We start from the raw sequence: 15,573 nt of genomic DNA on the forward strand, positions 1-15,573 counted from the left end.
GAGCTGCATTGCCACAAAGTTGCATTGTTAGCAATATATCTGCAGGCCCACCAGAGGCCTGTTCTTTACTACTAGTCTGCTGTTCCAGACAGCAGATCAAAACACACTTTCTCTTTCGGTCTTTAAGAACCAAATATGTCTGAAGTTCACTTGATTCCAGTCATGTTTAATCAGCGTATTTGCATGCGCTGTTGTAACCTGATAAATAAATCAATTACAAAATTGAGAATAACCCAGTTAATGCAGATGATTTTTGCTCTAGGACAGTGGTTCTCAAACTTTTTACACCACGTACCACCCCAGAAAATATTTGGCTCTCCAAGTACCACCATAGTGACCGATATTAAAATACAGTAGCATAGGCCTACCCTATTCAGCAATGCACTGTTCACGCAGGGGGCAAATTTATTCCTAATAAGAATATAAGCACTGCGTGTTTGGTTGTAAGATGCCGTTTGAGGTGCGATGGTTTCATGGATTCATTGCTAAGAACATCACCACATACCACGCACTGCGGCCTGGGCTCTTCCTCCGTCCGTGTCATATTTCCTTACTGTTTTGCGCCGTTTGCAGCTAGCAGGTGCTGTGGAGGCTTCACTGGCGCTGCTGAAGTAGCCGCTAGCACTTGTGCTCAGTTCACTGTCGTCCACTTCAGTTTCTACAGGGCTGCTGGAAATATTCTCCTCTTGATCCGCACTTCTCCTCCTAATAGTTCCCGTTTGGAGCCACGATTGCATTGTTTTTGAACCCTTCGTCATTTTAGCTACCTCCGTTTACTATCTTGTCATCACAGTTTAGCTTGTAACTAATCGTGGATGTTTGCACGCACTACTACCCAACTATGTAGCTGCTACGTGGCGGGGTAGTAGCGCATGCATACGTTTTTTTGTTTCAAAATAAAATTACAGCAAAGCCAAAACTTATTTTGAAACCCATTTCAATGATCTCATGGTTACGGTATTTTCATTTGTAGTAGTATTTTGATAGTATTATATGTTTTTTAAATTAATTTTTATTTCATTTTTAAAAAAATATTTCAGAGATTCCTCCGCGTACCACTAGAAGGAGCATGTGAACCACCAGTGGTACGTGTACCATAGTTTGAGAACCAATGCTCTAGGACATCCTTATTTCAGGTTTCTTAAAGCTGCACACACCCAGAATCCCACCAAGAATTATCATCCAATGCTGCAGTCCCACAGAGCATTTTAGCGTCTTTGAGCTCATTGCTTTGGATTTCTTATCCACAAACTCTGCTCTCATCAAACTTGTTTCCAGCTGCAGACAGCTGTTTTCAGTGAAGAGTCTCTAGTAAACCCACTGTGCGCTACCTGCTCAGCACCAAACGGCAGACGGGTGAAGTTAGCAACTAGCTAGTGAACACAGTGGAGCATTTAGCAGCTTAAGAGCCAGATATTTCCCTCAGGAGTTGGTGGAGACCAAACACACACCTATAAGGAGAGTGAATATTGGACTAACATTCCACAGGCATGTCTGACATACTGTATCAATTTTTTTAATTGACAATATTTCAATGTTGTTGTCAGTAGGGCTGTCAATCGATTAAAATATTTAATCACGATTATTGGTTATGTGTTCAAAATGTACCTTTAAGGGAGGTATGATAAGTATGTAAGTAGTATGTAATGTATGCATATATTTATTATTGGAAATCAATTAACAACACAAAACAATGACAGATATTGTCCAGAAACCCTCACAGGTACTGCATTTAGCATAAAAAATATGCTCAAATCATAACATGGCAAACTGCAGCCCAACAGGCAACAACAGCTGTCAGTGTGTCAGTGTGCTGACTTGACTATGACTTGCCCCAAACTGCATGTGATTATCATAAAGTTGGCATTTCTGTAAAGGGGAGACTCGTGGGTAACCATAGAACCCATTTACATTCACATATCTGGAGGTCAGAGGTCAAGGGACCCCTTTCAAAATGACCATGACAGTTTTTCTTCACCAAAATGTAGCCTAAGTTTGGATCGTTATTTAACCTCCTTCGCGACAAGCTAGTATGAGATGGTTGGTACCGATGCGTTCCTCAGGTTTTTCTAGTTTCATATTCATTCATGATTTCAGTATCTTCACTTCAGCTTTAAAACTGAGCCCGCAACTTGCGTTAATGCCTTAAAGAAATTGGTGGCGTTGAAATGAATTTGCATTAACGTGTTATTATGGCTTTAACTTTGACAGCCCTAGCTTTCAGCTTGTTCCACCGCCCCCCAAAAATAATCAAAATGCAGCTTTTTTTTGAGCATTACATAATGTTGTCTAGTGTCTTAAACTGACGTGGAGGAAGGAATTGCATTGTTCTTTTTGACAATACTTAGTTGTAATACTGAAATCTTGCTACTGTTGTAATTTGCAAGTGAAACAATGATTGGGAGGATAAAAAGTCCCTGTTCTACAACCATGCAGGGAAGACCGATAATAACGGGAGGGGATCTGATCACTGAGTAGTAAGACTAATGCAACACATGCACTAATGCACTGTCTGAGTGCAGACTGCCTCACAGTAAACTGTCGTATGCGTTCATGTAAAATGTCATTGGTGACACAAGGTAGTCTGATCAATGAACAGAATCATAATAGTCCTCCTTTTGTGTGTCCTCTCTCCCGAGCAGCAGACTCCAACATGACAGGGGAGGACGGCTACGATGACAAAGGCTGTCACTGCGATATCTCGGTGGAGGATTTGCTGCCCTCAGTCAAGTGTGTCATTAGAACTGTCAGGTGAGTCAAAGCCTCTTCAATCCAGCTAATACTGTATTTTCTTCTACTGCCAAGGTTGCATGCAAACAAACCCTGATTGCAACCCCCCTTCCTTCTAGCAACTCTCCGGATTGGACGTGCTCAGGGGATTAAAATGACCGGAAGATATATATATATATATATTGATATATATATATATATATATATATATATATATTTAGGTTATTTTTAGATCATCTTTTGTTCATGTAATTGGATACAGTGTTGAGACAGGAAATATGGTTAGTGGGAGCATTAACATTGCAAAGCTGTGTAAAGTGACGGAGCCATTGTGTGTCCTAAAAGAAACATGGTCAGTTGGATGCAGGAATAACTAATACTGTAAGAATTAAGACTTAAAGGTCCCATATTATAAAAAGTGACATTTTCATATCTTTTATATTATTAAGCAGGTTTAACTGATATATAAATACTGTGAAAGTATCGAAACGCTTAATCCACAGAGAAATAAACACAGCCCGTATTCAGAAACTGCGTTTGAAACAAGATGATTTCTTTCCATTTGTGATGTCACAAATCTGCAATATTTAGACCATTTCATAGTTTTAAATGTAAACATTCTAAATGGGTCCCAGTTTATTTCCTGTTGCATTGTATGTAAATGACATCAGGAAAACATGGACCCAAGCTGTTGCCTAGCAACGCAATTCTGTTGCAATTCCATTGAAATGTACTAAAACGGAGTGTTGTAATAAAAATCAGAAGAATCATCAAAAGTTTTTATAAAATAATTTGAATTAAAGGGGGCATATCATGCTCATTTTCAGGTTTACACCTGTATTTTGGGTTTCTACTAGAACATGTTCTAGTATGTTCTCTGTCTGAAACACTCCGCTTTAGTGCATTTCAATGGAATTGCAACGGAAATGCGTTGCTAGGCAACAGCTTAGGTCCATGTTTACTTCCTGTCAGCTGATGTCATTAACATACACTGCAACCAGAAATAAACAGGGACACATTTAGAATGTTTACGTTTAAAACTGTGAAACTGTCTAAATATTATAGATTTGTGACATCACAAATGTACAGAAATCCTGACGGCTTGTTTCAAACGTACAGTTTCTGAATACGGGCTGTGTGTGTTTATCTGTGGATTCAGCGTTTTGATACTTTCAAAGTATTTATATAGAACTTAAACCTGCTTTATAATATAAAAGACGTAAAAATCTCACTTTTTACAATATGAGACCTTTAAAATGAGAATTAAACTGAGTTTGATCACTCAGTCCAACCACACACACACAGTCCTGATGGAGCACATTTGCAGGTTTTTTGAGAGTTAAACTAGATAATACCTCATGTTTATATGACTTTGATTGTTGCTTAATTAACCCTGAATATTTGCTGTTATAGAGTAATACTTCATATTTGAACCAGGGTCAGTTGTATTGCTGTCTGTCCTTGCTGATTCCTCTCAAACTCGCACATTCAGTAAAGTTCTCTAGAAATTTGCCTTGAGGCTGCACAGGTGCATAAATTCAGGGAGCTGCTTTTTCACAGTGATAGTTTACATGCACACAGCTAAAATAAGCTGCCACAACCTCATTGTATGTTTTTATAATGTTCAGTGAGGTGATTGTTCAGCACAAGGAAAATAAATGGAAGCTTTGATGTGTTTTCATTAGCTACAGTCTGTGATATATCTCAGCTTCAGGTAGTCACTGCAGGCCACGCATACCGACTGTATAAGAGCTTCCCCTTGTGGCTGGTGTATGAATTTCTCTGCTGTTTGTGCAGGATAATGAAGTTCCATGTAGCCAAGAAGAAGTTTAAGGAGACCCTGCGTCCTTATGATGTCAAGGATGTGATCGAACAGTACTCCGCCGGCCACTTGGACATGCTGTGTCGCATCAAGAGCCTGCAGACCAGGTAGGAATGATGACAGGCTGCACACACTGCATGACAACAGCAGCTGACAGACTTCAGTCCTCTAGTCCAGGGGTTCTCAAACTTTTTGGGGTCAGCAACCCTTTAAAGGGGACAACATGTTCCAAGGACCCCCTCATAACTGTAACATCGATTAAGCATAATGCTTACTACCATTTGTACTCTCAGATGCCATTGGATCTATTTGTGTTTTAAAACGTTTCAACCTAAATACTTCAGACCTGTTTGATAGTGATAAACAGAAACACATTTCAATCTGAATCATGTTAACACTAGTTTAGCTAGTTTGGTCTTATGCCGGAATCAGACTACACGGTATTTTTGTCTTTGACGATGGTCACCATGTCAGATCTAACGATCACAGCGCCATAAACTCTTGCAGTGTCTTGGTCGGGTGACTGGCAAGACCACACGTATAACCACGACCAATCACGGGACGTCGTATTCCACGATCATGCGCGAGTTCAGACGTCATCGGGGAGGCGGTTGAAGCAACTGTCAATCATGGCGACAGAAGCGTTGTGTGTGATACTGGCGGTCTTGTGTTGCGAAAAGAAAAAGAAAAGAAAGAAAAAAGGGTTGTGGATGTGCTCCTGGGTGGCACAGAGAGGACGGTACAGGCTGTCCATACTTCCAATATTTCTCGCCAACATTTGTCTTTTTTGACTCTGTCATGGTACTCCCTCGATGAAACGTCAAATAGGCAGTGGGGGGGGGGGGGGGGGTTCAGTTGCCACAACTCAATTAATTGTTCGTCAGTTTGGTTGTCCCACCTGACAGCAGCAAACTCGGCATCCCTCCTCCTTTTCTCCATGTTTGTTTATTACCAAGTGACCTGACTGCGACTGCGCGCTGGAGAGAGCACCTGATCGGTCAACCCAAAGGAACACGTTGTTGGAGATGTCACACTAGGCGTGTCAAGACAAAAATCCTGACAGGCTAGACTTTTCCTCGGGGTGTCGTGGGGCGTCCCAGACGTGGCGTCGGTTGTCGTGTACTATGACACACTACACGAGACAAGAGGATCGATTTTCGCACACGACACTCATTTATCGTTCCCGATCCCCTACGACGGCCGTGTTGGGCTATTATCGGGCTGATATTGTGTAGTCTGAACCGGGCATTAGCATCACTTGACAATGTGGAAATATTTCTCCATGCTCGCCAGCTAGCTAGCTGGCTAATAAGATAAGCTAAGCTAAGCTAAGCAGCAGCAGGAACGGTTCATTGCTTCCTGAGTGAAGTGACAGATTCATGACAGATTGACGTGATGAGTCACAATCATATCAAAGTTTCTATTGGCCCAAAGCTAACGTGGGAGACACTAATGGACACAATATGCTTGTTTTATTGGTGCAAATGGTCCCCATCTGTAGATATGCACTTTTTAATGATACAGCACAATTTTATAATTTGTAGCAAATTATTTCGCTGACCCCCTGACATAGTGCCACGGACCCCTGGGGGTCCCCGGATCCCACTTTGAGAATCACTGCTCTAGTCTTTGCTGTCTAACTAGAGCTGTTTGACCACACTGTAACTGATTTATCTGTATCTTGGTGTGTATGTGTGTATGCGGGCACCTTCAACATGCATAGGTATATGTGTGTGTGTGTCTGTTACGCGGATGTCTGTGTTTGCTATTTGTGATTTTGTATATATGTGTATGCACATGTGTGTGTTCCCTTTGCTTCCCTCACAGGCTGGACATGATAGTAGGCCCACAGCCCCTGAGCAGCCGAGCCAAGACCTTTTCCTCCCCCTTCCTGCCTGTCTATTACAGCCAGGGCAGAAAGAACTCCACCCAGGGGTCAGAATGCCTCCCCCCCCCATTCTTCACATGTCATAGGGGTTCAGTTTGCTTCTCATTTGTTCAATTCAGGGGCTGGTTTGAACTTAAACAAACTTTCTTCTTTGAATTGATTGAAATGGAAGTGAAACCTTTCTTCACACATGCACTGCTCTTTTTCTCACACACCTCTGTCCTGGATACGAAGTCATCCACTAACAACAAAACTGCAATATACTGAGTTTGGTTTGGGCCAGGGGTCAGCAACCTTTACTATCAAAAGAGCCATTTCAGGCAAAAATAATACAAGAGATCTGTCTAGAGCCGCAAAACATTTGAGCATTGTGATGAAGGTAACACGGCTTATAGTCTAAGTATAATAGTATATACTGTAAGTCTAATGCAGAGAGGGCCAAAGTGCAAATCTACGAAGAGTATTAAGGTCACATTGAGGGAAAAAGAATCTGAGATTTCGATAATAAAGTTATATTATGAGAAAAAAAGTCGTAATGTTACCAGAATAATGTCATAACTTTACATGAAAAAAGTCGTAATATTACGAGAATAAAGTCATAACTTTACGAGAAAAAAAGAGAAAAAAGAAAATAACACGTAAAATTACTACTTTATATTATAACTTTATTCTCATAATACTACAACTTTTTTCTCATAAACCTATGACTTCATCTCGTAATATTATGACTTTATTCTGGAATCTTGGATTTATTTTTTTTCCTCAATGTGGCCCTAATACTCCGTTGTACCATCGTACCATAGACCTACAACAATGATAAATAATATTGAAAATGTAAACAAAAAAACAGTTATTCATTTCCACCAAATTTTAAAACAATTCCACATGGAGCCACTGTAGAGGGGCTAAAGAGCCCGTGTGGCTCCGGAGCCGCAGGTTGCTGACGCCTGGTTTGGGCATTTGCTGTTTTTATCTGATGACACATTCTGGTGAATTCTGGGAAATTCTGGGATCATCGTGTGAACCTAACTAACACATATGACACAGAAACAGCCTCTGTAACACACACACACACACACATACACACACACACACACACACACACACACGTCCACATACATACAAACTAAATTCTCAAAGTACAACTGTGTGTGTGCTTAGCTGCCACTGCTGCAGTAATACTGACCCCTGCTGTTGTTGACTGTTCACTGAAACTGCAGTTCATACTGAGTCTTATACAGGGAGAGTTTTCAACCACATCTCACAGAGTTTGTTCAGTTGTCATTACATATCCAAAGTGATGATACCAGTTAACACGTGGCCACAGGCTCCGTTCAGAATTGCAGACTAACATTCTATCCATCAGGGCCGGCTTAAATGAACTGCAGTCAGCATCCTGTTGCGCATACTTGTGCTCCGTAGGTGCGAGCGAGCATCCTGGGCATTGGCCAAAACAGTGATGTGACCTTACATTACAGTCATATATCTTTGAATATTGTTCTGTCATATCCTTATATTTTATTCAGACCATTGGCTCCATGATACTAACTACCTTTATCAGCAAACGTTACGAAGCAACGAACAGCAGATCCGTGCCACGTACCTAAGTTACAGCTGGCTGGCTAACCTTAGCTTAAGCACTCAAGACAGTATTTGGCTACGTTAGCTGCACACTGTTGGCGCTGTACGGAAGCTGAAGAGGGGCAAGGCACTCGAGAGCGCGCATAAATATCATATCTTTTGAATTCAAAATGTTCTTAAGTCCTTTACATAGAAGACAGTCCACAAGCTGTTATAGGCAACCAAGAAAGTTGGGACACGTCTCATTAGTTTTTAAGATACATTACAATCCGTTCACACATTAAGCGATTCATAATTTACATGTAAATTGCAACATATCAAATCATGCAAATAGTGATACAAGCACCAAATTTGGCATGATGATTGCAGAGGGATCACTAAGCAAATATAAACGATTGGCCACTTGAAAATCCAAGATGGCCGCCAAATTGACCTGCCGATAATGATTTCTCTCATAGAAATTCATCTGCTTGGTCGATTTAAGTGATCTTGGTGTCAAATGATATGTTTTCTAGCATGCTGGATCTAATTTTGATAGTTTTAATAATTTTTAACTGCAATATGGCGGCCAGGGAATCAAGCATCAAGACCGAGCTGTTTCATTTTCCCACCAAGAAAGTGTGTGTGAAGCTGAAACATCTTGCACAGTCATTGCGAAACAAGGAGACAAAGCCATCAGCAACAATAGGAAGTCCTTGGATGCTGTGACCGCATGCTCTCATGAGGAAGCAGACACAAAATGGCCGCTATATTGCAGTTAAAAATTGTTAAAACTATCAAAATTAGATCCAGCATGCTAGAAAACATATCATTTGACACCAAGATCACTCAAATCGACCAAGTAGATGAATTTCTATAAGAGAAACCACTATCGGCAGGTCAACCCCCTCTGGAATCATCATGCCAAATTTAGTGCTTGTATCATTATTTGCATGATTTTTCCACTATCTGCTCCACTAATAGTACCTTTAAAACATTTTTGTGACATTGCATTTGTGTGGTATGACCACATCAAGTGGCAAACCACACATATTCCAAAAAATATAAAAATACATATTCAAGAAAGACACACTTCGATGTGAGTCTAGTTTGGTGTTGGAAGATCTTTTCAAAGCTTTAATTGTTTATTTCTCCAAAATGTTGGTGGCGTTTTAATTGCATGACATTGCCTTGGCTTCTGTACCTGTCCTCTGTTGAATTTAACCCTGGTCATTAACAAAGAGACTTTATTAACCACATTCTGCTGAACCTCACTGGACTGAGAAGGAATAGTGTTTCTCTAAGTGCTGAATGAGCCAAAGGCGCCGAATTTGTGCTGTAAAACTATAAAAGGACTACAATATTTTATTCTGAATCAAATATATCAAACCTCTGACCGTTTCGTAACGTGCCATCCTGACACGTTTGGTAATGTTTCTCCTCCAGTGAGGAAGTCTAACCTCTCATTTGCCTGTATTTGTTGGGAAAGAAAACAGTAATCCAATAATTCAGTTGCGGTTTCAACCTTCCTTCCTTTCTGTGGGCTGCCTCCTGGATTTCTACTTTGTCACTTTTTGTCTTTCTATCATTAATGTCTTCTTGTGTTTGCATGTGCTTGTGTGTGTGTGTGTGTGTGTGTGTGTGTGTGTATGTGTGTGTGTGTGTGTGTGTGTGTTTGTATGTTTTTGTGTGTGTGTGTTCCAGAGTGGACCAAATCCTCGGAAGAGGCCAGATACCTCTGGATAAGAAGATCCGAGAGAAGCTGCTGTCTGATGGAGATATTTTAGAGGACATGAGCATGCTGGGTCGAGTCTGCAAGGTGGAGCGGCAGGTCTGTGTTCTGCTTCTTGTTTTATTGTTTAAGTGTATTAAATAACCGGCAACCCATTCTGCTTATTGTTTTATCTCATCTTATTACTAGTGCAGTGGCTTGTAAGTGATTGTCATAATAGGTAATTACACCACAGGCCTAAGGAAGTGACGGGATGTATCACTATATCACCATGCTAAAGACTGCACTAATATATATATTTGTAACTTTTAAATACCTTTATCCTGTTGGTAGTGTATCCCACCACACAGCAGCTTTTTCTGTTGTTTGCTAGCAGACAAGGAGGCACGTTCATGCAATACAAAGTCAATGGAGAGCGATGAATTGTTTGCTCCTCCGTTGTGGGCGGGACTTAATTGCGCTCTGTCTCTAGAGTTTTAGATGGAAAAAAATCTTTAAAATTCTATAAAAAGCTTATCTTCAACTCCCACTGTGTTCTGTACAGTTAGAAACAGAGGAAATAGTGAATTAAGGAAATTTACCATTCACACTACTGTGAAATAGTTCAGTGTTACACCAACAAACATAGTAACATCATAGTTGCAACAATACAACTGCTGTTTGTCAAGAAATATTAGTATGTAACTCCGCCTGAAACCTAAAAGTTACACTTTGTTTTTTGTTTGATATTGTGTCTCCCTTATGCCACCAGAATAATTGGAAAAATATGATGTAGTTATAACATTTTTCTTTTCACAAGACTTCCTGCTCTCTTATTTCTGCCTTCCTCTCTCCCGTCCTCCCTTTCTCTCCTCATAGGTCCAGTCGATTGAGTCAAAGCTCGACTCCCTGCTCGACATCTATCGTCAGGCTTTGCGCAAAGGCTCGTCTTCAGCCCTCACGCTCTCCTCTCTGCCCCTGTTCGAGTTGGAACAAACCTCCGACTACCAATCCTCCGTCTTCAGCAAGGACCTGTCCAGCTCCACCCAGGTTAGCGGTAGCGGAGCACTCCCCCCTGGCAGCAACCCCCACCTCTCCCAGAGAGGACTCCATCTCATCCTGGCGCCGCCCAACGAGCTCAACCTCAATCTCAATGCCTCCTCTTCCGCCGGCCTCGCGTCCTCCTCTTTCAGCCCGTCGCCGCTGCCTCATCACCATCATCATCACCACCATCGTCATCCTCATCATCTCCACCATCATCGTACCCAGGCTCAGGCCACCACGCCTGAAAGTGGCACTGACGAGGCTGTGGGGAGCTCTCCGCCCATCCTCACCCCAAATAGTATCAGCAGCGGTGGGGGCGGAGGAGTCGGAGATGGAGGGTTTCCTCTTCTGGCGAGGCTTCCACCGCCCCCTCCCAGCCGGAGTGCGGGTCTGAGCAACTTGCCGCGAGCGACTTCCACAGATGTGTCCCCTGACATGGAGGACTTTTGTGGAGGTTTAAGGATGCAGATGGAGGACAGCAGTGTTGGGTTGGGGCATGGCAGACTGGGGCAGAAGCTACAGGGCAGCACCAACAGCAATGGCGGACTAAATACTAAGGAGGAGGGCTCCTGGAGGAGACATATGAGCCTGGAGCTGCAGCCCCTAGTACCGCCAGCCCTGGGCTGCTGCTCTGGCCCCAGCCAGATGGACCGAAGCCTGGGCAAGTCCATGTCAGTGCAGGACCTGATGCAGGCAGCCCCAGGGACCGTCCAGGACGCCCACCACAGCCACAGCCTCTCATCCCCAAGCCCCAGTACAAGCAGCGACTCCCCCATCGGCTTCCACGGCGGTAGCCAAGACCCCGGGGGAGGTGGCGGTGGTATAAGCAGGAGTGGTGGAGGCGGATGGGGTGAGGAGGACCTCTTTATCAGCGACAGGGACCTAGAGGCGCAGGGATTTGACTTCCTGTCACTGGGGACCGGCGAAGCCCACACCTACTCATCGGAGCTCCTGAGGACAGAGAGCAGAGCCGGGGCAGGATCCCAAGGCTCTAACCGTAGCCTGGCCAGCGGCCACACATCCTCGCCCTCTGCCGCTGCCAACTCCGAATTGCTGAACATGCCGCACGTGCGGCTAAAATAAACTCGCCTACATGCTCAAGAAGGCACGCAAATCTCACCTCAAAGAGACCGTTTTTATCCTTTTTGGAGGGGAGTGGGAGGGTGGGAATATAACAGTGGGAACTTTTTTTGTTCATTTTCATGTTGATCCATTTGATAAGAATCACAGTATTTTCATACAAGCTGATCACATATGGCATATCATTGCATGAGTTACTCTTAGTTTTAAAGTGTGATTGACAAATCTGAGATAAAAGATGAAGACTTGTGTAACGGGAACACAGACCCTCAAAACCGGAGACTTTGCTATTAAACAAAGCCAACTAAACTTGGTCCTGAAAGACAGTTGGCTGGTTGACATGTGACCTTGAAACAGAGCATGAGCATTGCATGTTTTCAGTCAAAGGTACTGAGATTAGCAAGATACAGTTTACACTTAAAGTAGGAAGGCATGGACAACAAACACTTATGGAAAATCCCTTTAAGAATACCAGCCAACTTTTGCAAGTAATGGAAGAAAAAAAAATGGGACTTAATACTTAAATGTGCCCATACAGTATATACAAGGGTGGCGGCTGTGGCTCAGAGGTAGAGCGGGTCATCCACCAATCGGACGGTCGGCAGTTTGATACCCGGCTCCTCCAGTCCACATGTCAGAGTGTCCTTGGGCAACATACTTAACCCCAAATTGCCCCCGAAGGCTGCGCCATGAGTGGTTGGAAGACTAGAAAGGCGCTATATAAATGCAAGTCCATTTTCAAGATCCAATTTCTTGTCTCTCCAATCAAATGACAGGCTTCCATATTGAAGTGAATGTTGCCTCACCATTGCCAAACTTTTCATTCTGGTTCTTGTCACTATTTCTATTTTATTTCCATAGCATTCTGTCCATTTTAGAAAACCAGATAACCTCCTTAAGTTTATATCCTGGTTCTACCCGTTAAAAGGGAGTTTTTTCTTGTTGCATGCTCATGGTGGATCTCTTGTTGGGTCTCTAAATTATAGAGTACGGTCTAGACCTGCTCTATATGAAAAGCGTCTCGAGATAACCTCTGTTATGATGTGACGCTATATAAAAATCAATTGAATTGAATCCTTATATCATATGAATAACTATCCTCAACCAGTGACTTTGGTTGCCGACAATCTTTTAAAAAAATACCACACTCTAGGACCACAACAGTGTACTTTCAAGTTTTAGCTCGTAAACCACGGGTCTTGTATACATAACATTTTAGCTGACCATTTCAGAATGCAGGCAATACAGTTTTAGATTTTTTAAATGTATTCTTTCTACAGTTTCAGGTTTGCAATAATGTCTGTACAGTAAATCAGTGAGCAGACTCCTTAAACGTGCTTAGTTATTTCATTTGTCACAGTGAATATCAGGTCATTTCTGTCAGTTACATGATCACTGTGTTATGCGGTTTAAAATAACGTCGCTGTAACAGAAAATGACTTGAAACAAGCAAGTTTGAAAGGTCTGCTGACTGATTTGCATCATAGTGCCAACAACATTAGATAAAATATGCGTCCACATTTCTGAAAAACAGCATGTAAGTGATTTATAGTGGATAGGCTAAAGCTAGGGCTGTCAATCGATTTAAATATTTAATCCTGATTAATCGCGTGATTGTCCATGATTAATCGCACACTTTTATCTGTTCAAAATGTACCTTAAAGGGAGATTTATCAAGTATTTAATACTCTTATCAACATGGGAGAGGACACATATGCTGCTTTATGCAAATGTATGTATATATTTATTATTGGAAATCAATGAACAACACAAAACAATGACAGATATTGTCCAGAAACCCTCACAGGTACTGCATTTAGCATAAAGAAATATATACTCAAATCATAACATGACAAACTGCAGCCCAACAGGCAACAACAGCTGTCAGTGTGTCAGTGTGCTGACTTGACTATGACTTGCCCCAAACTGCATGTGATTATCATAAAGTGGGCATGTCTGTAAAGGGGAGACTCGTGGGTACCCATAGAACCCATTTTTATTCACAAGTGAAAATGAAAAACATAGAAGAAGGTCCGCACACTGTAGCTCCCTTAGAGTGTTCGAACCGTCACTTACGAAGATGTGCCAATAAATTGCACTCTAAAGGAGCTACAGTGTGAGGGATCATATTCTGTTTTTCATTGCTGACGCTACAGTTCTGGATGTGCGCGACCACCTTACATTGTTTTTCGTAACCCTTTGAAAACGGCCATAACAGTTTTTCCTCACCAAAATGTATCATAAGTTTGGAGCGTTATTTATCCTCCTAGTGTGACATACATTGGTACCGATGGATTCATCAGGTTTTCTAGTTTCATATGATGCCAGTATCTTCACTCTAGCTTTAAAACTGAGCCCGCAACAACCTCCGAAAGATCGATTGCGTTAATGCGTTAAAGATATTAGTGGCGTTAAAAAAAATGTACGGTACTGCGTTGTTATCGCGTTAACTTTGACAGCCCTAGCTATAACAGCCCATAGCTTGTTACTGAGGAGTACAGCAGGAAAAGACCAGACAGAGAAGAGAGATGTCAGTGTTGCTGTTAACTGCCAAATATTTGGGCGCTTAGCGTTATCACTTCTGCCAACAGTCAGCCGTAGTGTGACGTGGCCCACTTTCAAAGCACATACACGCATGTACACACCTGTCTACTGCACACAGCCAGCTGTGACTCTGCATGTCTTAGGTTCAGTCCAGAGGAGAGGAACTTATTTTCAGATCAATTATGCACCGGCCGGTCGGTTTTCCGGCTGATGACAGCCATGGATTGAAACACATTTTGAATGTCATGTCTTGGTTTTAAAAAAACAGTTTGATGTTTTGTCAGAATACGTGTTTTGCAAAGCACTTTGTTTCAGTTCGGAAACAGATACACTGAAAGAAATGTTCAGAACTTTGTATTGCATTTGGCTTTTTTTGCCACCCTGTTTTTACACGACAGACAGGGAGATATCTTAATTAAATCCTGGTCAATTTTTTGCTCTTTATTCATACAGTGTAATGTGGGATTATTTTTGCTTCATGCTGCAGAATGTATTCCTGTTGCATGGTACAGAATCAGGGAATAATTATAGCACCACAAGCTGCAGGTTAATACTACCCATGAAACATCCAAAGCCCCCCCCCCCCCTAGCAAGCAGCACCTCAACAAAGACCAGAATATATGTGAAGGAGGCCTGGGGTCAGTTTGCTTTCCAAGAAGTTGATTTTAACTTTCTTTCAGATATTCAAATATATTTTGCATGAAGAGGTTGTCATATCCAAACCTATCTATAACTGAGAACGAATGCCATGTCATTAAGACAAATCACTATTTGCATCAGAAGTAAAAAAGACCTCAAAATGTGCAGTACAGTATATTGGTGCCTTGCTTTGGTGGTACATGTTCATCTCCATATCTAGGATTACCTGAAAAGTGCATTAGGTTCCTCCGAACAGTCATTGTCTCTCCTTGTAGACTTTTTTTTTATTTTGTTTTTAAATTCTGAGATCATTTCGCTTTGGGCATAAAACACGTTAACATTCTGTCTCGTGTCTTTTAATTTATTTAAATTATGTGCACATATTTACACACGTAATAATCTCAGTTAGATTTATGAAGCCTGTATTGTAATGAAAATGCAAGTGAACTTTTATTCTCATCCATCAATAAAGGAAATTCTATGAGGAGTTTGTTTTTTTACTTTCTCGTCATCATTCGCTGAAACAGTGAAGTTCTTCACACTTAGCAATGACAA

The 15,573-nt window shown here is 41.8% G+C and overlaps 1 protein-coding gene across 5 annotated transcripts in view; it reads left to right on the forward strand.

Moving 5' to 3' along the window:
• Positions 1 to 15,502, forward strand: part of kcnq5b (potassium voltage-gated channel, KQT-like subfamily, member 5b) — a 160,504-nt gene extending 145,002 nt beyond the window's left edge. For 3 of the 5 annotated variants that reach the window (XM_074631040.1, XM_074631037.1, XM_074631039.1), the window contains 4 exons: positions 2,643 to 2,751; positions 4,528 to 4,659; positions 9,705 to 9,831; positions 10,591 to 15,502. In XM_074631040.1, coding sequence (XP_074487141.1) covers positions 2,643 to 2,751; positions 4,528 to 4,659; positions 9,705 to 9,831; positions 10,591 to 11,838 — 1,616 coding nt within the window. In that variant the 3' untranslated portion in view covers positions 11,839 to 15,502. Of the gene's footprint in view, positions 1 to 2,642; positions 2,752 to 4,527; positions 4,660 to 6,379; positions 6,488 to 9,704; positions 9,832 to 10,590 lie in introns of all 5 variants that reach the window. The other 2 variants (XM_074631035.1, XM_074631036.1) reach the window with 1 other exon arrangement.
• Positions 15,503 to 15,573: the final 71 nt, after the last annotated feature.

The sequence above is a fragment of the Sebastes fasciatus genome, chromosome 3 (genome assembly GCF_043250625.1).
Source record: "Sebastes fasciatus isolate fSebFas1 chromosome 3, fSebFas1.pri, whole genome shotgun sequence".
Lineage (NCBI taxonomy): Eukaryota > Metazoa > Chordata > Actinopteri > Perciformes > Sebastidae > Sebastes > Sebastes fasciatus.